The sequence below is a fragment of the Octopus bimaculoides genome, chromosome Z (genome assembly GCF_046866305.1).
Source record: "Octopus bimaculoides isolate indiv1 chromosome Z, ASM4686630v1, whole genome shotgun sequence".
NCBI lineage: Eukaryota > Metazoa > Mollusca > Cephalopoda > Octopoda > Octopodidae > Octopus > Octopus bimaculoides.
The window spans coordinates 41,018,347-41,045,846 of record NC_142944.1 but is presented as its reverse complement, the minus strand read 5'-3'; the positions used below and the strand labels follow the sequence as shown (position 1 = coordinate 41,045,846).

General features: G+C 35.4%; 1 protein-coding gene across 1 annotated transcript in view; it reads left to right on the top strand.

Annotated features, from left to right (window-relative positions):
* Window positions 1-27,500, top strand: part of LOC149132225 (polypeptide N-acetylgalactosaminyltransferase 10-like) — a 127,877-nt gene that overhangs the window by 60,627 nt on the left and 39,750 nt on the right. The window contains exon 3 of the mRNA XM_089365229.1: window positions 8,728-8,894. Coding sequence (XP_089221355.1) covers window positions 8,728-8,894 — 167 coding nt within the window. The remainder of the gene's footprint in view (window positions 1-8,727; window positions 8,895-27,500) is intronic.

The following is a 27,500-nucleotide window of genomic DNA, read 5'->3' as shown; positions in this document are numbered from 1 at the left end:
GGTTGGAATGATTTGGTGGAGCTGGAAAAAAGATATGAAGATGATGAGATGAGGTGTCAGGATGGATCCCTCAAAGTACAAAATGAGTAGAAGTGAGTGAGGACAGAAGAACAGGAAGTGTAGGTGGGTAGCGGTTACAAGAGTATATGAGAAGAGTGAGAGATATGTAGAGATGGGGAAATGGGTGAGGAGGTGAAAATAGTGAATGAAGTGTTGAGGTATGGATATGTGGGGAAGATAGGGAAGTGTAGGTGACAACTGTAGAAACTGGGCAGAAGTGAGGGGTGGGTATAATGAATGATGGGTAAGGGGTGGGAGTGATCAATGATACATATGAGATGGGAAGGAAGAGGGTGGTAGGAGGTGTGTGATTAAACAGCAGAAGAGTAATAATGATACAGTAGACAGGAAAGAAATTATGTGGTTGGGTAGCAAGAGCTTAATGCAAGTGGCAGGCATAGCGCATGGGGAGAGTGAGAGTTGTATACTGACGGAGAAGGAAAGGAAATTTGAAGGGACAGTATTAAGAATCAAGATATCTATTGAAGCTGTTTTGTGCAATGAGACAGATAAGTGGTACAGATTGTTGGGATGGCTTGAAGAGGAAATTGGTGAGGGGCCAGTTGTGCTTGATATATCCACACTTGCTTCCTCAATCTCACTTTTGCCAAGATGAGCAGATATTTTCAGGTACTGCATTTCACCAGTCACACTGGTTCTTTGTCATCTCTTCTGTAATATTCAAGATCCTGAGAAATGACTGAAACAAGTAAAAGATAGTCTTCGACCTAGTTGTTCTATTATGAGAACTGAGTCATTATTGTGTAAGTTTCCTCAAGAGCCACTAGTCGCAGCTCTTTTACTCTTTTACTTGTTTCAGTCATTTGACTGCGGCCATGCTGGAGCACCGCCTTTAAAATATACGAAAGGTAAAGTCGACCTCTGTGGAATTTGAACTCAGAACAAAAAAGCAGACAAAATACCCCTAAGTATTTCGACCGGCGCGCTAACGCTTCTGCCAAGTCACAGCTGTTTTTTTTTTTAGTCTCACAAACTTTAATGAATAGAAAGATTGTTAGGACACAGTCTTGGTGAACATCAGTCTGTACTCAAATAATGTTAGGGAGTCTTGAAGTGGCTGATTTGAAATAGCAGTCAAAGTCCTTCATAGTTATAGATATATAATATGACTAGAATGCTTTTGATCATGTGATACAGATGGATGGATGAGGATAGTGCCGCGTAAAAAGCACTGATAATGGTGTCACTTAAAAGGCACTGGTGATAGTGCCACATAAAAAGCACCTCGTACACTCTGTGGAGCGGCTGGTATTAGGAAGGGCATCCAGACATAGAAACCAAGCCAAAACAGACAATGGAACCTGGTGCAACTCCTGACCTTGCCAGTTCCTGTCAAGCCGTCCAGCCCATACCAGCATGGAAAACAAATGTTAAATGATGATGATGACGACGACGACGACGACGACGACGACGACGACGACGACGACGACGACGACGACGACGACGACGACCCAGATCTAAACTGCCAGCAATAATATCAATAGCAGCAATGACAGTAACAATAACTCTAGCAACATCTGTGACCGAACAAAGTGCTAGATCTAATCTTTCTACATGCACATGTCTGCATATTACAGAAACAGTTCAAGCTCTCACAAGTTATTCCTGTACAGTTCATTCTTGTAGCATCTGCTAGATTGTAGCACAAGAAATGCTAAGAAACGCCTTGCCCAGTGCAACAAATGCAAAATAGCAATGTATATTTTAATATAACAATCTACTTGTTGTATAATCATCTTCGTCATCACCATCATCATTGCTTCATTGTTCACATGGGTCAGATGAAATTTTTAGAAGCAGCTTTTCTTCAGCTGGGTCCTCCTCCTGTCACCAACATTTACTGTTTCCAAGTAAAATAATATTTTCTCATGGCTGGACATGTTCTCAGAGACTATTGCAAAATGAAGAATATCACATATATGTTGGTGCCACTTATTTACAACTATCATGTAATGTCAAGAGAAGGAGGCACAGATGCACACACACACACACACACACACACATACACACACACACACACACACACACACACACACACACGATGGGGTTTCTTTCAGTTTCCATCTACTAAATTCCATGCATGGGACATAGGTTGACCTGTGGAATATCTGTGGAGTGCTCAGCCACTCGCATGTTAATTTCATGAGCAAGCTGTTCCATTGATCGTATCAGCTGGGACCCTCGTTTTCATAACCGACAGAGTGCTCCCTATATATATATATATATATATAATACACAAGTACATTTTATAGAGTTAGTAATTATGTCAAATTGTACTCCACCTAGTCTATAGTCTGTCAAAGTATGAATGATTTTTGGTTAATATTTGGATTAATTTGGTGATATCATCTCACAGGAATTTCTTTTAATATTCTTCATGTTCCAAAGACATTCACACATACACACAAATACATACACATTTATATATTACATATATACACACACTTATATGTGTGTGTATTAATGTGTATGTTTTGAGAAAAGTATATCTACATGTGATAAATATATGCCAAAAATGTGTGCACAAGAAACAAAAAAAAATACAAAACAAAAAAAAAGGAAGAATATGAAACCAGTCATGAAACGAATAAAATAAACGAGAGATAAATTTGCAAAAGAGAAATGAAAATGAGAGTAGTCTGTTGACAATAATTTACATGGGAAAACAACAGCATTCAATTAGATATAGTAAAATGGAGTGCTATGTGATTGAAATATAAGTAGTTAATTAAAGTTTGGGTGCAGGAGTGGCTGTGTGGTAAGTAGCTTGCTTACCAACCATATGGTTCCGGGTTCAGTCCCACTGCGTGGCACCTTGGGCAAGTCTCTTCTACTATAGCCTCAGGCCGACCAAAGCGTTGTGAGTGGATTTGTTAGACGGAAGCTGAAAGAAGCCCGTCGTATATATGTATATGTATATGTGTGTATGTTTGTGTGTCTGTGTTTGTCCCCCCACCATTGCTTGACAACCGATGCTGGTGCGTTTATGTCCCCGTAGCTTAGCGGTTTGGAAAAAGAGACCGATAGAATAAGTACTAGGCTTACAAAGAATACGTCCTGGGGTCGATTTGCTCGACTAAAGGCGGTGCTCCAGCATGGCCACAGTCAAATGACTGAAACAAGTAAAAGAGTAAAAGAGTATACATCTGGTAGTGTACTGATTAAAGTACTTTAACTGTCTATGGCTACCTAATGCCATTGATATAAATGCCACTGGATCTGCTTCAGGAATTCCTCAGTGTTCATGAAGTAAAATAGGATATAGTTTTTTTAAAAAATCATTCCATTATTAGATGTCAAGTTAATGGTATATATGGTTTTCAACAGCAATTGTCGAGACTACAAGATGTTTAGTGGTGTTCAGTCCGTTAAGGGTCTGGGTCTTTAGGGATAAATGTTGCAGTACAAGGCAAATTAAATATAAGAAATGCAAATAGTCTGTTGACGTTAAAGGAACAAACAAAAGATGTAAATTTTTGCAGATTTACTGGGAGATTAAAGTTGGTGAAAATAGTGATTTTCAACTGGTAGGACATAAAAAAAAAAAAAATAGAGAAAGGGGAAAACAAAACAAAACCAGATAGCAGAACTAGAAAGGCCCAAGTAGAGATGAGGAAAACAGAAAGTGGAAAGGAAAAGAGAGGTAGGAACAAAATTTGAGAAAGATGAACTTCTGTGTGGTGGGGAAAAGAAAAAGCAGTAGCAGAAATAGAGAATATTTCTATGTATAAATCATGAAAATTACCTAGGCTGTATATGTCTTCTATCTTTTGTATATAAGCCCCTTAGCTAATGGAGATAAAGGTTGGATAATTGTTGTGCTGATGGCAGCTAATGAGCTGTCCATAACTCTACCCTTATCCACAGACAAAAAGGCTTGTCCTTTTCCTTAATGGCATGTCAGTTTTGTCTTTCATCCTTTCAAGTACTGGGGTTAATGTAACCAACATACCCTCTTTCCTAAATTGCTAATCTTCTGCCAACATTTGAAACCAATGTTATTATTATTATTATTATTATTATTATTATTATTATCATTATTGTTGTTGTTGATGTTGTTCATATACACTCAACAGATTAGACTGTTGGAAAAGAAAAGAATCCTAACATCGGGCTACAACAAGTAACCTAAGATGCCAAGGATCCTCTTAAGTTTCCTAGCTGTCCCTAATAACACTGTTTTCTGCAGCTGTACTAAACTGGGTTTTATGCTTATTTCCTCCAACCATCTGTTAAGATCTTTAGAAATAGGTGCAGGTGTGGCTGTATGGTAAGTAGCTTGCATACCAGCCACATGGTTCTAGGTTCAGTCCCACTTTGTGAAACCTTGAACAAGTGTCTTCTACTATAGCCAAAGCCTTGTGAGTGGATTTGGTAGACAGAAACTGAAAGAAGCCTGCCGTATATGTATACATATATGTGTGTGTCTGTTTGTTCCCCATCATCGCTTGACAGCTGATGTTGGTGTGTTTACGTCCTCGTAACTTAGCGGTTTGACAAAAAGAGACTGATACAATAAGTTTTAAGCATACAAAGAATAAGTCCTGAGGTCGATCTGTTCAACTAAAGGTGGTACACGAGCATGGCCACAGCCAAACGGCTGAAACAAGTAAAATAATTAAAGAATAATAGTTCCTAATGCACCTATAACAACTGAGATACATTTTACCCGCATATTCCATAGTCTCTGTAATTCAATGGCTAGTTCCTGGTACTTTGCTATTTTTTCTCTACTTCTCATATTAATTTTTTCATCATTTGGGACAGTAAAGTCAATTATTTGGCACTTTCTCTTCTCTTTATCTACTACTACTAAATCAGCCCTTCTAGCTTCTATTACCCTGTCAGTCTGAATGTTAAAGTCCCACAACAACTTGTATTTCTTACTTTCTAGCACTTTACTAGGTTCATGTTCATACCATTTATCAATATTTTTAAATCCTAGCATTCTACATAGCTCCCAGTGGATTGTCATGTCTTGTATTCTTTCTGTGCCAGCATGCTACATTCACTTACTATATGAGTAATGCTTTCCTTTTTGATTTGCATAATCTACATTGGGAATCTACTTGGTTTTTGTCTATCTTGGCTTTTATCCAATTAATCTTTAATACTTGATCTTGTGCAGCTACTAACAAACTTTCTATCACTCTCTTCAGTTTTTCTTTCTGCAGCCATAACCACATCTCATTACTACTATTTGCTGAGACTATCTTTGGGAATCTATCATGCAATGCCTTCTCCTGCCAGTCAGATAATTTCTGTTCTTTTTTCTGGTTTTTAAGTTCGTTTAATGTTTTGGTTTCCCTATGTGTTGCTGTGACTCTAGCAGCTTTTAATAAACTTTCTTCACTATTACCTACATAGAAGTCTATATCTACTCTAGCTAACTCCATGTAATCTTCTACTGATGTTAGCCCTTTTCCACGTTCCTTTCTAGGTAGGTGTAATCTTGCTACTCCTGATCTTAGGAGGAGTCCTCCATTCATATTGAATTTCTTCCTTATTCTTCTGTCTAGCTTTGCTAATTCAGTTTTTTTCCAATCTACAAAAGCTACTGAGTATCTAAGTAATGATACTGTCCAAGTCTTTACAGCCTTCACTAGATTCGGCATTTAACTTTGACTTCATTAGCTTTCTCACCCTTATGTACTCCTTCTCAATTTTCGTCTTCATTTCTGTAGTTAATACTCTGTCAGATTCTAACACTCCTAGATACTTATAACTCTCTCCTCCTTTCGGTGATTTTAATATCTAGCCATCTGGTGATTGGATGCCTTCACTCTTGTTTACCCGTCCCCTTCTCATGACTAATGTTGCACACTTATCTATGCCAAATTCCGTGCTTATATCTTTGCAGAAGAGTCTTACAGTCTGTGTTAAGGAGTCTATCTCTTTTTCATTCTTATTGTAATGTAATTGATTAGTCCTCTTCCGCCAAATTTCAGGCCATGTGCCTTTAGTAGAACGGATTATAATTTTTATTTATTATTATAATTAAGGCATTGAACTGGCAGAATCGTTAGCATGCTGGGCAAAATGCTTAGCGGCATTTCGTCTGTCTCTATGTTCTGAATTCAAATTCTGTTGAGGTTGACTTTACCTTTCATCCTTTTGGGGGTGATAAAATAAGTACCAGTTAAACAGTGGGGTGAAGATAATTGACTCATCCCCTTCCCCAAAATTACTGCCCTTGTGGCAAAATTTGAAGCCATTATTACTATTGTTACCTCTGCCTTAGCGAAGGCAGAGGTATTGTTTTCAGTCCGGTTTGTTTGTCCATGGACAAGATAGCTCAAAAACCACTGGATGGATTCAGATGAAACTTTCAGAGATGTTTGGCCTTGTGATTGGCATGAACTGATTAGATGTTGGGGGTCGATCCGGTACCAGACAAGGATTCTAGATTATTTTTCTTGTTTTTTTACTTAATTTTTGAGAGCGGTCGGGTTCATTTTTAGTATTCTTGTTTGTGAGAGCAGTTTATTTCAAATATTCTCATTTTAAAAATCATCTCTGGCTAATCGTTGAGAAGACATTGGTATTGCTTTGGCGGAGGTTTGTACTCTCTGAGTGCTCTTGTAATTATTATTATTATTATTATTATTATTATTATTATTATTAAGGCAGCAAGCTGGCAGAATCATTAGCATGCTGGGCAAAATGCTTAGTAGCAGTTCATTCATCATTACATTCTGAGTTCAAATTCTGCCAAGGTTGACTTTGCCTTAGGGGTCAATAAAATTAAGTACTAGCTACGCACTGGGGTCAATGTAATTGACTTACCCCTCCCCCTCCTATCAGGCCTTGTGCTTATAGTAGGAAATATTATACCCCTCCCCCAAATTTGAGGCCTTGTGCCTATGGTTGAAATTATTATTATTATTATTATTATTATTATTATTATTATTGTTGTTGTTGTTGTTGTTGTTGTTGTTATTGTTGTTGTTTTTATTATTATTATTATTATTATTATTATTATTATTATTATTATTATTATTATGTTTGGCTTTTGCTTTGTATTTGTACAAGTTGACTCCAAGTCTCACTCAGAGACCTCAAGAGACAACAGGTTAGAAGTTCAAGTTGGTCTTATGACTAGGGTGCCATGTATTTGGTTTTGCACAGAGTATTGTTCTAGAGAATGTCTCTCAAAACATAAGTAAATTAGAAGTTTGTTTTAAAAGTAATTGGATTGTAAGATGATAGTGTGGTATTAAAATGACAGCAAAAGGTGTTTGTTATTATGTAAGTTTAAGAGTACTTTTAACAAGGTTTACAGATTAAAATGTTTGCGGGATTACATAGACAATATTTTTCATAGGGTATTATTATTATTATTAATATTATTATTATTATTATTATTATTATTATTATTAATGGCAGAATCATTAGCATGCTGGGCAAAATGCTTAGCAGCATTTTGTCTATCTTTACATTCTGAGTTCAAATTTTGTCAAAGTTGATCTTGCCTTTCATCTTTTCACCTTTCTCCTCTTTATGTACAGCCTGTATACATTCACCTTAGGGTGGAGGCCACCATGCATTGTCATCACCTTTTGTGTAGTGCAATCGAGTCAGTCAATCTCCACTCATGTCCATTTCAGAATGGGTGCATTATAGCAGACTTCAGCAACAGCTCATACGTTGATATATTGATGGCAGTCACAAAGCTCCTCATTATCATCATCATCATTATTATTAGACAATGCAAAGAGTATAATGCAATTGTGATAGATATATTATTGGTTTGAATGATATTTTGACTGCTTGCCTGTCTTTGTCCAGTTCAAAATGAAAAGTGATTCATAGAAATTCAAATTCACGTTGAAAGAAAAAAGAAAAAGAAAAGACAAAAGAAGAATATTTAACCAAACAGTTTTGTGGAAATGTGATGAAATTCCCCTGTCATTTTGTTCATCCCTTCAGGGTGTGATGTTAAGAACTCACAACCATATTTCTCCTCATGCATTTTGAGTACTGAAAGTGTAACGGATTCAGAATATTTTCTGAGAATATGCACTTTCATGTCTTTTTCAAAATTGTAGCCATTTGATGTAAAATGTTCGGCAAGTTCTGTCGACCTACTGTTATTGTGCCTGACATCATCTCTGTTCCCACTGAATCTTTTGTTTAATTGTTCTGTTATACAACCAACATAAATCAAGTTGTGTTTGGTGCATTCTGCTGTACACTCCAAATGAGAATCTCTACATGTCCCACCTTCTGTGCTCAAAATAGTACTCAGGCTGATTTTGCCCTTCATTTTTTCAGGGTTGATAAAAAAAAGTACCAGTCAAGAACTGGAGTTGATGTAATCGACTTCCTCCTCCCCCAAAATTTCAGGTCTTGTGCCTATAGTAAAAAGGATTATTATTGTTGTTGTTGTTGTTGTTAGTATTAAAGTGGTGAGTTGGACAAAATGCTTAGCAGCATTTCTTCCAGCCCTTTATGTTGTGAGTTTAAATTCCACTGAGGTCAATTTTGTTTTTCATTTTTGGGGGATCAATTAAATACATAAAAGTTGAAGACTGGGGTCAATATAATCCCCCTAAAATTGATGACTTTGTACCAACATTACTACTACTACTACTACTACTACTACTACTACTACTACTACTATTATCATTATTCTTAATTTTTCAGCTGTGTCCATAAAAAGTATTTATACATTTTACCAAATGCAAGTGTAGTAATACCATTTCACAACGAGCATTGGTCTACATTATTAAGAACCGTTTATAGTGTTTTGAATCGTTCACCAAAACATCTTATACATGAAGTAATACTTGTTGATGACTTCAGTAATAAAGGTAAGTTCATTTATACATTTTCCCACCCCTATATTATCTCTTTGCTCTCTCTCTCTCTCTCTCTCTCTCTCTCTCTCTCTCTGTTCTTTTTCCAGTATGTTTATTTGTACACATTTAAAATTATAGATGCTTTTGGGTGGAAATCTTTTCTTTACTTTTTCATGTTGAATAATCAGGGCCCATTTCTGTGCATACAGAGAAGAGAAACCCCTACTGCATGTTGTAGTTCTGCTTAAGCTCCAAGTCATTCAATATCTTTCAGTATTGTGGTGAATATTTCTTACACATGATAACCTGATTGTGATAAATACTAAACACCCTTTTCTGTCTGTACCATATTTGTAATGTGATTCATTCATTTTCTTTTTCTTTTTGTAAAGGGGATGGAATGACAACAACTATATTCTCTTAGTCATATGATCTTATAAAAGGATGTAGAATGAGAGTAATGTATGATAATATGTTCTTGAAGTTTACTTGATAAGCAAGTGGTTCCAGATTAAATTGTGCTTTGTGATACATTAGGGAATGGAAAGAGTCAACTGTAGACAACATATTTCAGTCCATTAGAGTTCATCAGTATAATACAAACTAACCAAACTTGGAAATCTTTTATCTTTTACTTGTTTCAGTCATTAGACTGTGACCATGCTTGGGCATCACCTTGAAGAATTTTTAGTTGAATGAATTGACCTCGGTACTTATTTTCTATAGAAGACTAGTTCTTATTCTACTGGTATCTGTGCCAAACTGCTAAGTCAAAAGGGAACATAAACAAACCATCACCGGTTGTCAAGCAAACATGGCCACAAAGACACACACACACATTGATATACACAGGGTGCAGTGAATAAACTGTCATCTAAATTACACAAAGATGAAAATAACATTGACATCTCATTTTAAGATATATTTACCAAAATTACATAGGAATATCTTGAAATACTAAAGAGTAAATTCATTCAATAAAATTGCTATTGACTTCAACCACAGCCTCCAGACTTCAGAATCTCCTGCAACTCTTCTGGGCGGTCTCCTTGTTTAAGTCGGTGCAGGCTGCCATAATCTTTGCCTTCAGTTCATCTTTGGTGTTACAAGGAGTTTTGTTGATCTCTTGCTCAACTGTGCCCCACACATAATAATCAAGGGGGTTGCAGTCTGGGGAGTTAGGAGGCCAGATGTTAGGGGTGATGTGGTCGCAGAAATTGTCTGACAGCCATGACTGGGTTCTCCTGCTTGTGTGGCATGGTGCAGAGTCCTGTTGCCAGACATAGGGTCTTCCAGCAGCCACCTTCTTAACCCAGGGCAGCACTACCCCCAAGCATTTGATGTAGGCCTCTGTCTTAGTCTGAGGCCATGTGGGAAAATGAATGGAGGCATTACGTCGCCATCACTAGTGATCACTCCGAACACCATAATGTTGACTGGATGTTTGATTTTTATCACTCTCGGTGCATCTCCTCAGGTTGCATTGTCCTCAGTTTGATATGCAAACCCTCTGAAATGTTCATATTGAAGCTTCCAGTGTGAATACCAAACAGTACAGCATGTCATTTCCAATTTCCTTGCAGAGTGAATTGCGTCATGGTGCTGTTTTTCTCGCAGACATTGCCAACTCACTCTACTATACTGTGTAGTTGACAAAATAAAAAACAACGTACATGCATGAAATTAGAAATATAAAATAGCAACAATTTATCCATTGCACTCTGTAAATATGTACATATATACTTATATATTGCGTGCTTCTTTCAGTTTCCATCTGCCAAATCCTCTCACAAGGCTTTGGTCAATCTAAGGCAATTGTAGAAGACACTACCCCCAAGGTATCACACTGTGGGACTGAACCCAGATCCCTGTGTTTGTGAAGCTAGCTTCACGACTACAGCTAACTTCACAATCTAATAATTTATCTAAATTTTCTGCATTTTTTTTCTGTATCTTTCAGTTTTTATTTCATTACAAGATACAGTTTTCTTTCATTTATTCTTTTACTTCTTTCACTCCTTTGACTGTGGCCATGCTGGAGCACCGCCTTTAGTCGAACAAATCAACCCCAGGACTTAATCTTTGTAAGCCTAGTGCTTATTCTATTGGTCTCTTTTGCCGAACCACTAAGTTACAGAGACGTAAACGACAGGATTCTTTCAGTTTCCGTCTACCAAATCCATTCACAAGGCTTTTGTCAGCCAGAGGTTATAGTAGAAAACACTTACCCAAGGTGCCACACAGTGGGACTGAACCCGGAACCATGAGGTTGGTAAGCAAGTTACTTACCACACAGCCAAAAATTATTTTATTACTAATTGTATACATGATCATTTTTTGATCTTCTTATTTCTATTACTTTATATATGTGATTGTGTGTGTGTGTATGTGCGTGTGTGCGTGTGTGTGTGTGTGTGTGCGTGTGTGTTCACATCCCACCTGGGGTGTAAGCATGTGTGTATATACAGACACATCAGTATATATACATGTATATATGTCTCTATTCATATGTGTGCACATGCACATTGACACAAGCCTATATATGTAATATGTATGTGTGTATATATATATATTGAAATTAAAGATATGAAATCAGATAGGTTTGACAATTCAAAAGCATTAGAATATAAACCAAGCCAAAAGGAGTATTATAATATATTTAATCCATTTCTCATTAAAAAGTTCAATATCAAAACAATACTAAAAATTTCAAAATTACAGATTCACCAAAAATATCAAAAATATAATAGACATATATGTACGACAAATTATGCAGATCTATATGAAAATATATGGCTGACTTAAACTGGTGTTGGCAACATAAATTAGCCCAAAATTTGAACTGAAAGTTTATAATAATTGTAAGAAAGGACATTAGTATGAGAGCAAGGACAGTCTCACTTAGATTGGTATCAAAACAGTTAAAGAGCATATTTATTTAAATGCTTCCTTCATAAAACACAACATCTAGAAAGCTGTCATAATATGCATATCATGGTTCTATGAAAGCCAATGAATGAAGTATGAGAAGTTGAAGGATTAAAGAAACTGTCTTGATTAATAAATTAATCCCTTCCATTGACAACAGACATGAAATGAGCTGTACTGCTTGGTTAATTCAGCTCCAGCAGTCTGCACTGACCACAACCTTCTATCACTGTCTGTTAATGTGAGAATTTGATTTATGTCCGTTTCATTATCTTACTCCATGCAAGATAGATCCAGTTCAACTACCACCGCATTTAGAGTTTATTTTTCTAAATCCAAAATATTAAAATACAGTGCAGATATGACTGTATAGGGGCAAGCTGGATTGGGAGATGCGGGTATACTTGTATGGTTAAGAAGTGTGCTTTTCAACCATGTGGTTTCATGTGCAGTTCCATTGTGTGGGACCTTGCGCAAATGTATTCTGCTTTTATAGGAACCCTGGTCAACCAAAACCTCATGAGTAGATTTGTAGACAGAAATTGAGAGAAGTCCACTTTATATATATATATATATATATATATATTGTTTTAAATAGACATGACTCCTAGAACAATTACACGTTAAAAATTAGTAAGAACACAATACCTATGTAATTCTAAAGACCACCTTTTTCTTTATTAAGTTCTTACTTTTTCTTATTGTGCTACTTAAGAATACTCTTTGACAACTCAAATTCTGAAAATGAATTTATTGTCTTTCTGTATGAAACAATTATCTAGCAAATTGAATAAATATTTTATCCCATTTTAACATCTAATCTCCTCCATTTATGAAAAATATGATTGAATTTGTCCAACTTCATTCTATAACTTAATTCATTTACTTAATATATATATATACTTACATATATATATATATATAGATATGCAGGGCAGGGAATCATCAATTAGTAATAAAATTAATAATTAACAATTTCTGCCGGGTAGCTCAGTATGAAAAAAACCTTCTTCGGTAAATAATTTATAATCATAAATATATAGGGATTGACAGTAACCTGCTTCTCCAACATACTGAGAATTCAGAAATATTTCTGAATTCTCAGTATGTTGGAGAAGCAGGTTACTGTCAATCCCTATATATTTATGATTATATATATATATATATATACATACATATATATATATATATATACATATATATATATATATATATATATATATATATATATATATATATATATATATATATATATATATATATATATATATATATATATATATATATATATATATATATATATATATACATATATATATATATATATATATATACATATATATATATATATATATATATATATATATACATATATATATATATATATATATATATATATATACATATATATATATATATACATATATATATATATATATATATATATATATATATATATATATATATATATATATATATATATATATATATATATACATATATATATATACATATATATATATATATATATATATATATATATATATATACATATATATATATACATATATATATATATATATATATATATATATATACATATATATATATACATATATATATATATATATATATATATATATATATATATACATATATATATATACATATATATATATATATATATATATATATATATATATATATATATATATATATATATATATATATATATATATATATATATATATATATATATATATATATATATACATATATATATATATATATATATATATATATATATATATATATACATATATATATATATATATACATATATATATATATATATATATATATATATATATATATATATATACATATATATATATATATATATATATATGTATGTATATATATATCAAAAATTTAAATTCACAGTTTAATTCACAGTTAAATTCACAGTTAAATATAGCCTTATACAGAAATGTTGACATAGGAATAAACTTCAATAATAATGGATATTAGCGTCAAAACTCTCATCTAAATTTTTGATATATAACCAAGGAGATCGATCCATAAGGAGTCTACTTTAGACCTTTGGGGAGAAATCTCTTGATATTTTGGTAGCGATTACATGTTTATCTCATCAACACATTGTGGAGATATCATCATATGAACATATAGAAGCATCAGTTGTGGCGTGCAAGAGAGACGATTGCGCTGGTATGGACATGTGGTGAGAATGGAGGAGGATAGCTGCGTGAAAAAGTGCCACACCCTAACAGTTGAGGGAACCCGTGGAAGAGGTAGGCCCAGGAAGACCTGGGCTGAGGTGGTGAGGCAAGACCTTCGTACATTGGGCCTCACCGAGGCGATGACTACGGACCGAGACCTTTGGAAATGGGCTGTGCGTGAGAAGACCCGGCAAGCCAAGTAAGATCGTTGCCAGTGCCCCTGGACTGGTTCTTGTGCGGGGTGGCACATGAGATGCACCATTTTGAGCGTGGCCGTTGCCAGTACCGCCTGACTGGCTCCTGTAGGATTTTTCGAGCGAGATCGTTGCCAGTGCCCCTGGACTGGCTTGTGCGGGTGGCACATAAAAGACACCATTTCGAGCGTGGCCGTTTTCGTGCGGGTGACACGTAAAAGCACCCACTACACTCTCTGAGTGGTTGGCGTTAGGAAGGGCATCCAGCTGTAGAAACTCTGCCAAATCAGACTGGAGCCTGGTGTTGCCATCCGGTTTCACCAGTCCTCAGTCAAATCGTCCAACCCATGCTAGCATGGAAAGCGGACGTTAAACGATGATGATGATGATGATGATGATATATATATATATATATTAAATATATCACTTGATTCTGGGTTCAGTCCCGCTTCTTGGCACCTTGGGGCAAGTGTTTTCTACAATAACCTCAAGCCAACCAAAGCCTTGTGAGTGGATTTGGTTGAGGAAACTGAAAGAAGCCTGTTGTATATATATATATATATATATATATATATATATATATATATATTTACCTATGTGTGTATGTCTTTGAGTCTGTTTGTCACCGTGTCACCGCTTGACAACTAGTCTTTGTGTGTTGACATCTCTGTAACCTAGCAGTTTGGCAAAAGGGACTGATAAAATAAGTATTAGGCTTTAAAAAAATAAGCCCTGGTGTCAATTTGTTCGACTAAAACCCTTCAAGTCAGTGCTCCAGTTTGGCCACAGTCAAACACCTGAAACAAGTGAAAGAACAATATATGTGTGTGTGTGTGTGTGTGTGTGTCTGTCTGTCTCTGTGCATGCATGCGCACGTCTGTGTGTGTGTGCATGCATGTCTGTGTCATGATATCATATGATAGTTGTAAACAAGCAGTCTCATTCGTTACCACTCTTTCAAGAAAAACAAAAAATATCTGGTTGTGGAGAATTTAAACTTTGGAAACAGCTGAGAGTTGGCAACAGTAAAGGTATATCAATGAGTAGAAAATTTACCTCAATGAGTCCTGCCTGATCCATTCAGGCATATAAATGTGTATGTTAAAAATGATTATGATAATGATGATGACGAAGGCAGAAATAAATACCATGGTCTTAGCTCTGCTGTTAGGCTGATTTAGTTAAACCAGTGTATGCAATGTTAGCAATGAACAGATGCTTTGGTATTTTGACATGTGCAGACAGATTAACTCATCTTTTGTTTTCTTGATTAGGGGTTTTTAATTCTGAAATATTGAAATACAAAGTAAAACCTTCAACCATTATTCTTGTTTTGCTTCTGATTAAAAACTCTTTTATTTCCAAACTTGCTTTGTTGTATAGCTTTCTTATCCATCACTCCTCTACTTCACAACAGCCTCATATTAACTATATTATATTCTTTTATGAATATTTCCTGCATACATTTCTAACTTTTATCTTTAATAACCACCTATGTACATGGTGTTCATGCTACTCTTTTATTTAGTATTGTGTCATTCTTGTGTTGTCTGTGCTGTTCGATAAATACAGTTTGCAGTGTTACAATACACATACATTTGTCTCAACAAACATTACACTCACATTATATAAATATATCAACGTATTGTTTTATATGCTTCCAGTGAAAACTGATACTTTTTGGACAACTGTTTAATGTCCTTATCCATTAAGCCATGATCGAAGAGTGGATGGGTATGTATATCTGTGTATGCATATATGTGTGTATGTGTACATTTGTATATGTGAGAATGCATAAACGTGAATTCATGTATGTATGTGTATGTGAATGAAGATGTGTCTGCATGTATGAATATATGTATGTATTTGTGAATGGGTGTATGAAGTGTATAGGTACATATATGTTTAAATTTATGCATTTTTGTGAATGTATATGTATTTTTGTATTTGTGTAAAAAACATGAATACGTGGCCGTGTTTTTAAGAAATTTGCTTCCTAATCACCTTGTTCTAAGTTCAGGCCCAATGTGTGGCACCTTGGGCAAATGTCTTCTACTCTCTCTCTCTCTCTCTCTCTCTCTCTCTCTCTCTCTCTCTCTCTCTCTCTCTATATATATATATATATATATATATATATATATATATATATATATATATAGAGAGAGAGAGAGAGAGAGAGAGAGAGAGAGAGAGAGAGAGTTATTAATATTTCTAAGTCTCTCTAAAGGAGACTACGGCAGCGGTACTGAAAATTAATAGTTATCGCCAAGCCAACATGGCAGTCCCAAAATTAGGATGAAAGCTGCCGTGAATTAGCTCCAAGAAGCCATCGCCTCTAGCTAGCTATGTGACACATGAAACCTGTGTCCTTTATAACCTTCGACTAGTCTGCAGATGCCAAACCAGCAAGGGGAAACTGCTGACCTCCCCTGTTCGAAGGTTATAAAGGACACAGGTTTCGTGTGTCACATAGCTAGCTAGAGGCGATGGCTTCTTGGAGCTAATTCACGGCAGCTTTCGTCCTAATTTTGGGACTGCCATGTTGGCTTGGCGATAACTATTAATATATATATATATATATATATATTTATGTGTATTTCTTTTATCTTAATGAATAAAAATTTTTCTGATAGAATAAATGGGTTAATAGAAACCAATGTAGCAAAGAACACAAAATAACTGTGGTTTAGTTCCTGTTTTTAAGGCAGGAATTCCTTGAAATTTTGGGTATTTTAGTATATTTAAGAATTTAAGGATTGGAGAAAACGCATGTTATAATTGCATACAATTATAACATGCGTTTTCTCCAATCCTTAAATTCTTATATATATATATATATATATATATATATATATATATATATAGTAGAAAGCATTTATATATATATGTATATATATATATATATATATATATATATATATATATGTTGGTTTTCTTATGTCCCTGGAACTTAGTAGTTCAACAAAAGAAACTGTATCGGGCTTTAAAAAATAAGTATTGTGGTTGATTTTTTAAAACTTAAATTTGTTGAGGCAGTGGCTAATGACTGAGTAAAAGGAAAGTGAAATAAATAAATGTATATATATGTATATATATATACATACATACATGCACATACATATGGTTCAAATGTCCAGAAAACAAATGACTGAGATAAGTGAAGGAAAAACAAGTAGGTGTATTAGTTTGTCACTCAGAAAAGATGAAAATGTTATTGACATTTTGGGCAGAAAAGGATGAGTGGTAAAAAAATGAGGAGAGAGAAAAAAAAAAAAAAAACCATGTTGGGATTAATGTTTCCACATGTTGAAATGACCAGAAGGAGGAGGCCAATGGAAAGGGAGATAGCAGGGACCCGGCTAGACTGGAGCATACAAGTGCATGTGTGTATGTGAGGATAGTGTGTGTGAGTATATATATGTGTGTTATTTCTTTACTACCCACAAGGGGCTACACACAGAGGGGACAAACAAGGACAGACAAACGGATTAAGTCGATTATATCCACCCCAGTGCATAACTGGTACTTATTTAATCGACCCCGAAAGGATGAAAGGCAAAGTCGACCTCGGCGGAATTTGACCTCAGAACGTAGCGGCAGACGAAATACCACTAAGCATTTCGCCCGGCGTGCTAACGTTTCTGCCAGCTCACCACCTTGCAAGTATATATATGTGTGTGGGGAGCAAACACAGTTATGTATGGGTGGGCAAGCTTGTGAAAAACCATAATAATATACATGGGGCAGCCGATGATGGAGGTATGTTGGATTGTTGGTATGGCTGTTTTTATATATGTGTGTATGAATGGGTGGATGGTTGCATGGTTGTGTTGTATGTATGTTATGTACAAATAGGTACAAGCATAGTTGTGTATAGATGCAGGCATGGCTGTGTGATTAAGAATTTGTTTTGCATCCACAGTTTTGGGGGTTCAGCCCTACTATGCAGAAGTTTGGGTGTTTTCTGCTACAACTCAGGGCTGACCAATGCTTTATGGATGAATATCAAGAGAGAAAAACTGTGCAGAAGCTTGTCAAAATTCATATGTATGTGTGTTTGTGTGTGTTTCCTTTCTTAACAATTCGTGTAGAGTTGTTTATAGACCTATGACTTAGCTTTTCAGTGAAAAATGAGTCTGATAGAATAAATTTCAGACTTATCTCTTTAGCATTTAATCTAGCCTCTCCTGGAGCATAGCTAGGGTAAATGGCGCCCAGGGCAAGCATCAAAATTGTGCTCCACCCAGTCAGTGGGGAGGTGGGATGGTCAGTGCATGCATTTTGTCAGATCAATATCAAGTAAGAGCACCTATTCTGTCTAGTGTCATGGCTGGCAATAAGCAAAACAGACCATGCCTGAAAAGGTTAAAAGATTTCTTTTTAATGGCTTAATTAGAAAATGATCCTGGCCAAAATTGTGCCCCCCTCCCCTCAAAGTGACGCCCAAGGCATGTGCCCTGCTTGTCTCACCCTAGCTATGATCATGGGCCTCACACCTACCAGTATGTACCAGTTGAATACTAAGGTTGATGTAATTGACAAGCCCCCTCTCTTGAACTTGCTAGTCTTGTGCCAAAATTTGAAATCAATATGTTGGGAAGATCTTATACTGGTAGTACCATTTATAAACTACACATCTACTTTAACTTGTCTGCTGCTGTATTTCTATCAAAATACACTACCTTTGGTTCAATTTATTTTGAAAAATAATGAATTTAGTAGAATAACTGGCTGACTGAAACTGGTGTTGGCAACATAAATTAGCCAAAAATTTGAACTGAAGGTTTATAATTTAGATAATTGTAAGAAAGGAAGTTAGTATGAGAGCAAGGACAGTCTCACTTAGATTGGTATCAAAACAGTTAAAGAGCATATTTATTTAAATGCTTCCTCCATAAAACAAAACATCTAGGAAGCTGTCATAATATGCATATCATGGTTCTATGAAAGCCAAGGATTAAAGAAACTGTCTTGATTAATAAATTAATCCCTTCCATTGACAACAGACATGAAATGAGCTGTACTGCTTGGTTAATTCAGCTCCAGCATTGATGTCTTAAGATAATGCCTGATTAATTCAAAATAATCTCAGTAGATAAGGGTTACATTTGATTGAGTAATCTGAATGCTAAAGAGTTAAAATAAATCCAAGTGTCAATTTGTTCAACAAAACCATTCAAAGTGGTACCCCAGCATGGCCACAGTCCAATGACTGAAACAAGTAATATGATAAAAGGATATTGTTGTACATGAGTGTGTGTATGTGTGTGAGAGAGAGAGAGAGAGAGAGTGTGTGTGTGTGTATGTGTGTGTGAGAGAGAGAGAGAGAGAGAGAGTGTGTGTGTGTATGTGTGTGAGAGAGAGAGAGAGACAGAGTACTCAAAGCACATGGAGATGGAACAAATACCACAAATATTTTGTCCAATGCAAGAACTAATTCACTAATTCACCATCTTGGAATTGGTTCATTAATTTTATTAATTTCAGAAGAATAAAGAGCAGAGTTGGTCTTGATACTGTTTGAACCTAGAATGACAAAGAGCAAATTCCATTGAATTCTTTTGTCCAATGCTTTAACCGTTCTGTTTATCAGCTACCTTAAGCTGATGCTTTTATTTGTTTTTTTTACCTGTTGAATATATAAAAAAGTGTTAAGTTAACCTTTTAACCTTGACAAGATTTGAACCCAGAACACCAAGTGCTGGAACAAGTATTTCAAGCATTTAATATATTCCCAAAGTTATAATAGTTCTATTATGTCATTAAGCTGAAACTAATTAAAGAACTACAAAAACACATATATTGGTATATGTAACATACATACAGAAGGAAATGCATACTCACATATACATATGCATATATGTACATACATATCTATACATATATGCATACACATGCACTTGCACCATGTATGCATGCATACATTCATGCATACATACATGTGCATACATATGTACACATATATACACATGTACGCATACATCCAGATACATACACACGTGCATATGCACACATGTATGCACACAGACACACACACACACATACATATATATATATACACACATACAACATATATATGTACACACCTATACATACACATATTTAGAGAAACCTACATAAAGATGTATATATATATAGTCATACATACTGCATACAACAGTATTCTTTATACATATTTACTGCAGGTCTTTTAAAAGACAGCTGAGAATTTTTATTTTCCAAGAAAAATTTCTCATTGACTAGTGCATAGCATTGGTCAAAGAATTCACCTGGTAGTAGAGGTTGTTTGTCTACCTGATTTGGTAAGGAACAAGTCTTAGAACATGCAAAAAATACTTGCCCCCATCTCAAAATAATCAAAAAAACATAACAAAACAAATATAATGCAAGTGCGGTTTTTAGGTAAAAAGTTTGTTTTCCAACAACCAGGTTCCAAGTTCATTCCCATTTCATGGCATCTTGGGCGAGTGTCTTCTACTATAGCCCTGGGCTGACCAAAGCATTGAAAGTGGATTTGGTAGATGGAAACTGTGAAAAGCCCATCATATAAATACATGTGTGTGTGTGTGCATGTGTGCTTGTGTTTGTCCTCCACTACTATTTGACAACCAGTGTTGGTTTGTTTACATCAATTTAGCAGTTCAGCAAAAGAGACTGATAGAATAAATACCAGGCTTAAAGATGCCTCTTTTCTGTTGCCAGTGTCATGCCCTTCGTAATTGCTTGTGGGGGGGGGGGCTATCTAGTCACAAACAGACATAAATGCCGTCTTGACCCTCAGATCCTTGATCCATTGAAGCATTAACCCTTTAGCATTCAAACCGACCATATCAGGCCCAAGTATTCAATCTGTTTTATGTTCAAACTAGCTAGATCTTGCCTTTCACACTTTCCCCACAATGTTATTCTTAAAAAATAAAGAATCATATCATCAAAATCTTGAAGCTACATGATCATGCATGATTAATTAAAAACAATGTAAACAGGAGCATTCAGAGAGCGCAAACCTCCACCAAAGCAACACCAACATCCTCTCAAAAATTAAGTAAAAAAAACAGGAAAAATAATCTAGAATCCTTTTGTATTGATCCCAAAATCTAATCAGTTCGTGCCAGTCACAAAGTCAAACATCTCTGAAAGTTTCATCCAAATCTATCCAGCAGTTCTTGAGATATCTTGTCTATGGACAAACAAACAAACTCTACTGTAAACAATACCTTCGGTAATAAATTAGATAGTAAATTAACATTACATTTGACAGAGTAATTAATCTGAATGCTTAAGGGTTAAGAATATCACAGCTGGAGGAGATAGAAGGCTGCACTAATCGTTGGCTGCTATCCAATTACAGTAGTGTAGACTGGACCAATGTGAAAAAAAGTAACATGCTGAAATTTACAACTCACTTTCTTATTCAGGTAATGAACCTATGACATCATGATAGTGAGCCCAACATTCTAACTACGAGACATGCACTTTTATTCAAGAATGCATTGTGTGAACTGGTTTTGGGAACTAAACTTATGACCTTATGATTTTGAACTCAACACCTTAATCACTAGGCCACACAATACTTTTGCATGTGTGTATTGCATATCTAAGGTTAGCATGTGATGGGCTCAACTACTAGGGACCATCCCAGGGCAAATATCATGGATGCAATCACTTCTTGCAGACCAAACCATTAAAATAAAACAAAAAGATCCAAACAAAATGAAAGACATTTATTAAAGAAGATCTTTCTCTACATAAATAAATGTTATCAATTTTTTTTTTTTTTAATTGTGAAATAATTGAACTACATAATAACAGTGATTGGTTAGTAACTTAGCAACAATCAGTTGGTAGAAAGTTGAAGGTAGGGAGACTTAAAGAGAGGAAACAAATATTGAAATATAATTTAGACACACTGGCCTCTAACCTGGTCTTCATGGCATATCAGTGACTGATATCACAATAGACTGGATAGGATGCTAGTCTATCGTAAAGTTAACTTCCAAGCTATTGTTGGTACTTATTTACAGCTAAATGCATTGGGGGCATTGTGGAATGAAGTGTTTTGCTCAAGATATCCAATCTGGTAATTAAAAATGATCTTACAATCATGAATGCAGTACCCTAACCACAAAGCCATGCACCTTTGTGTTGTTGAGAAAAAGGTGATAAATGACATGGATAAAGTCCATTAAAAAAAGTCATAAACAACAATAGATAAGCTTTACTACTTAATTAAATCTGCCAATTTATCATCTCATATTCATTTATTTTATTTTGTTCACTTGCCTTCCAGCTCATCCACCTTTCTATTTTACCTTTTGCTTCTGTGTCCCCATCCTCTCCTCCCATTATCTCAAGGCATCTGTTTCTCTTTAATCAAACTATATGTCTTCTGCTTTACTTTAACTTGCTGTTTTCAACATTTTACTTTCTTACATTCTGATTTAAGACTAAACTGATTGTTGCTAAGTTACTAACCAACCAATCACTGTTGTTACATAACTCCTTTATTTCAGAAAAGCTTTTTTTTTTTTTTTTTTTTTAAGAATTGATAACATTTATTTATGTAGAGTAAAATTTTCTGTAATAAATGTCTTTCTTTTAGTTTGATTTTTTTTTTCTTTTAATGGTCTGGTCTACAAGAAGTGTTTGTATCCATGATGTTTGTCCTGGGGTGGTCCCTAGTACTTGAGCCATCACATGCCAACTTTAAAATCAAAGCCATCTAACTGGAGCAGAATCAATAGCATGTGACTATCTTCTTTCCAGTTGTTGCTCATAAATATACAAAATGTCTATTAAAGTCATTTCTACATGTAGTAAATCTTATCTTATCCATGTGTTGCATGCTCTGCATATATGCAAGAAACACGACTGCATTCACAGGTTTTCTGGCACTATTGTGCTAGTGAGATAAATCAAAACAATTATCAGTTAATATCTCCTTGAATAATTAGATATAAATTTTTCTTGTTTGCATCTTTTTTTTTTCCAGCAAACCCAGTCTTGTTGAATATGTCAAAAACGAAAGAGAGAGAGCTGGAATTTAATAACTATACTTTTTTACTCTTTACTCTTTTACTTGTTTCAGTCATTCGACTGTGGCCATGCTGGAGCACCGCCTTTAGTCGAGCAAATCAACTCCAGGACTTATTCTTTGGATACCTAGTACTTATTCTATCGGTCTCTTTTGCTGAACTTCTAAGTTATGGGGACGTAAACACACCACCATCGGTTGTCAAGTGATGTTGGGGGGACAAACACAGACACATAAACATATACACACACATACATATACATATACATATACATATATACGACGGGCTTCTTTCAGTTTCCGTGTACTAAATCCACTGACAAGGCTTTGGTCGGCCCGAGGCTATATTAGAAGACACTTTCCCAAGGTGCCACGCAGTGGGACTGAACTCAGAACCATGTGGTTGGTAAGCAATCTACTTACCACACAGCCACTCTTGTGCCTATGTTTTAAAACAATGTTTTAAAATGTTTTTTTAATTTTTAGTATTGATGTTTGTTTGAGAAATAGGTATCATGTAAAGAAACACTGATGATGGTGCCACGTAAAAAGCACTCAATACACTCTGTAAAGTGACTGACGTTAGGAAGGGCAACCAGCTGTAGAAACACAGACTATGGAACATGGTGTGGCTCCTGGCCTTGCCAGCTCCTGTGAAACCATCCAACTTATACCATAATGAAAAACAAACATTAAATGATGAAGAATCATCTCACAAATTATAGTTACTATAATACATCTGAGGGTGGGTGAGAGATTAAACAACTAAAGGGAAATGGAGTATAGAAGTATGAAATTTCTGTTGACACATTTTGATCAAGATTTATGAAGTCCACACCTGAATAGTAATTTGAATTAACCTATTTGTTGCTCTTGATTCAACAGATCAAAGATATTCCAGCTATGACCATCTCCTCTTTTATTCAGATGTTCTAACTAGAATACATTGTCTAATGTATAGTATTATGTAGTTAATGTTAGTGATTGTAGTTGTAATTGCTTAGCTCAAGACCAATCTTAACCCAGGTGACCTATGACTAAAAGTGTCCCATCTCTAACTAACTTGTATTTCATCCAGACTTAGTATAGCTAGGACTACATTGTCTAGTGTACAGCGTAGCAAGTAGTATTTGTGACAATTGTTTCTATGTTTCCATTTCAAATGTGATACAACAGAGTAGATATTCCAGGTTCAACCATCTGATATTCTTTTTTTTTCTCTGATATAATATATCCAGAATTACATTATTTAGTGTATATTTCTTTTTATTAGCTTACACAATGTTATTTGAGGGAGATTTACTGCTATTCGTAACAATTCGAGTAACAGCAAGCAGATTCCACCACCACAACCACCATTGTCATCATTATCATCGTTTTTGCATCTGATTTTCATATTGACATAAATTGGTCAGGTAGACAAGAACCAATACATCTAAGGACTATGCTTTGCTTCTGTGTCTTAATCTGGGCATAATTTTTTTTAGCTTGATGTCCTTCCAGATGTTCAATATTTACAGATTGTATTATTTGCTTTTCCGATGGTACCAACACTTTGTAGAATTGCCTTGTAACATGCAGGACTAAAAAACCCTTTTGTCTGAAGGGGATTCTAGGAAACAACAGAGTGACCATTCTTTGCAAAAGTACTGAAAGGTTAAAATATGATGGGAGGAGTAGGTTTTTTTTTTTGGCTCTTTTGTTTTTTTATTGTGGATATTCAGAGCTATTTTACATTCTAGATTAGTATATTGTTAATAAGCTATATGTGGGGCATGAAGAAAACGGTACCAATATTAACTGGGTCACTAAATATGAAAAAGAAAAACATAGTATGAACCAAAATACAAAACTTATGACACTTAACTCTACCTGGAGTTTGTATTGGAACCTGCAAAAATAGCATCGATTTTTGTGAGCTCAATTGGGCATTTGAATGGAAATTCCCATAACGATGTTATTTTCCCTGCAGCTTTTGCCTTTTTCTCTGATGCAAATACCCATTTTTGGTCATAACATTTATATTTTCATGTAAATAGTCACATGGATTCTATTTTATGACATGACCTTAACACTTTTCTTCGGATTTTGCTGAGATTGGACATGCTGAGCAATTTTGTACAGAGGGTGGCATTAAGGGGAAAGAGATAAACAAATATCACTCTCAATGGGTCTTAGGTACACCCAAACGTTTGACTGCGATTTCAGATGGTCCAGTATGTAGGAGTATGTCGAAAGCATTAACCAGGTATCTGCCGGACCAGATATAACATCTTAATGGATAATAGTTGGCACGAGGAAGACAGAAGATTTCAATACAAGGTCAGAGGTGGGCTTAACTTCAGCACAGAAAACATGAGCAATGCCATATTCAACTATTCAACAGCTAGTATATATATATATATATATATATATATATAAAACGATGACCACTAAAGTGGACATTTAATGTGCTAGAAATAGACCACATGTTGTGTCTACTAAGACCTAATGGTTCTCAAAACGAAATTCAGCAAAATACCAAATACCGAAATACCAAAATGTATGTGAGCAAGACAGTGAAAATTACATGGTATTTCGCTGAATTTCGTTTTGAGAACTGTTAGGTCTTAGTAGACACAACATGTGGTCTATTTCTAGCACATTAAATATCCACTTTAGTGGTCATCGTTATATATAAAAATATACTTTAATCCCCTAAGATCTCAGATATTTTTTCTGAATTTCTCTGATTCTTTAAATGTGCTAGCTTCCTGGTAATAAATCGATATTAATTAATATCTGATTTTTTACCCTATGCTTTAATTATACTCTTTTACTCTTTTACTAGTTTCAGTCATTTGACTGCGGCCATGCTGGAGCACCGCCTTTAGTCGAGCAAATCGACCCCAGAACTTATTCTTTGTAAGCCTAGTATTTATTCTAACGGTCTCTTTTTGCCGAACCGCTAAGTTACGGGGACGTAAACACACCAGCATTGGTTTTCAAGCGATGGTGGGGGGACAAACACAGACACACAAACACACATACATATATATATACATATATACGACGGGCTTCTTCAGTTTCCATCTACCAAATCCACTCACAAGGCTTTGGTCAGCCTGAGGCTATAGTAGAAGACACTTGTCCAAGGTGCCACGCAGTGGGACTGAACCCGGAACCATGTGGTTGGTAAGCAAGCTACTTACCACACAGCCACATACACAACAGGCTTCTTTCAGTTTCCCTCTACCAAATCCACTAACCACAAGGCTTTGGTCAACCCAAAGCTATAGTAGAAGACACTTGCCTTAGGTGCCATGCAGTGGGACTGAACCCAGAACCATGTGGTTGGTAAGCTGCACCTATAGTAGTTCAGTCCATTAATGGATTATGAACTACAAGGTATGCTGTCAATTTCCTCCTGACAATGCATTCCATAGCTTTGTTAACATGGGTGGTGAGAGAGAGGCCTGTAATATTTAGCATCTTCTCTGCTTCCCCCTTTTAACAGTTTGGGAAGCTTTTCACATGCAAGAAAACTCCCAAAAAGAATCTGCAGTGGTTTTGTGAGAGCTTTCTTACATGCTTTTAGGAGAACAGAAAGAAATCCATCTGGGCTTGTTGCTGAGTTTGAGCTCATCTCATCAATGGCCATTGTTACATCTTCCTCTTTTATATCGATGTAATCAATTGTTGCCTTTTTCCTATGTATGACTGCAGTGTTGAGGAACTTTTTAGACTTGCCTTTTTACCAGTTTCTCAGTAGAGAGGTGAAGACACTCTGGAATTTCTTATCTAGTATTTCACTCATCCTGTTGGGGTCGGCAGTTAGCGAGCCATCTTCTTCAAACAGTGGCTGTATTTTGTAGTGTACTGAGGCAGACTCTTTCACGAACTTGTACAAGGCTTTGGGATTTATTTGTATACTTTCCACCACCCTGGTTTCTCTTTCTACCCATTCCTTATCATAGGAGAGTCTGAGTTTATTTTCTATCTCTAAAAGTTTCTCTTCTAGCAGAGCTTTCTCGCTGTCAATAAGTTGTTTATTTAAGTGATTGGAAATCTTTATTCTCTATCTCATAAGGACTCTTCTGTCTCAAGGAATGATATTTTCGTATATGGCTGCTCTCTTCTTTGGGGCAATTTTAATGCATATGGCTCACATTATTGACATGAATTCCTTAAGCTTCATGTCAATGTCTTGCTTAGAGAGACTTTTAGGCTAATTTTGCTGGAG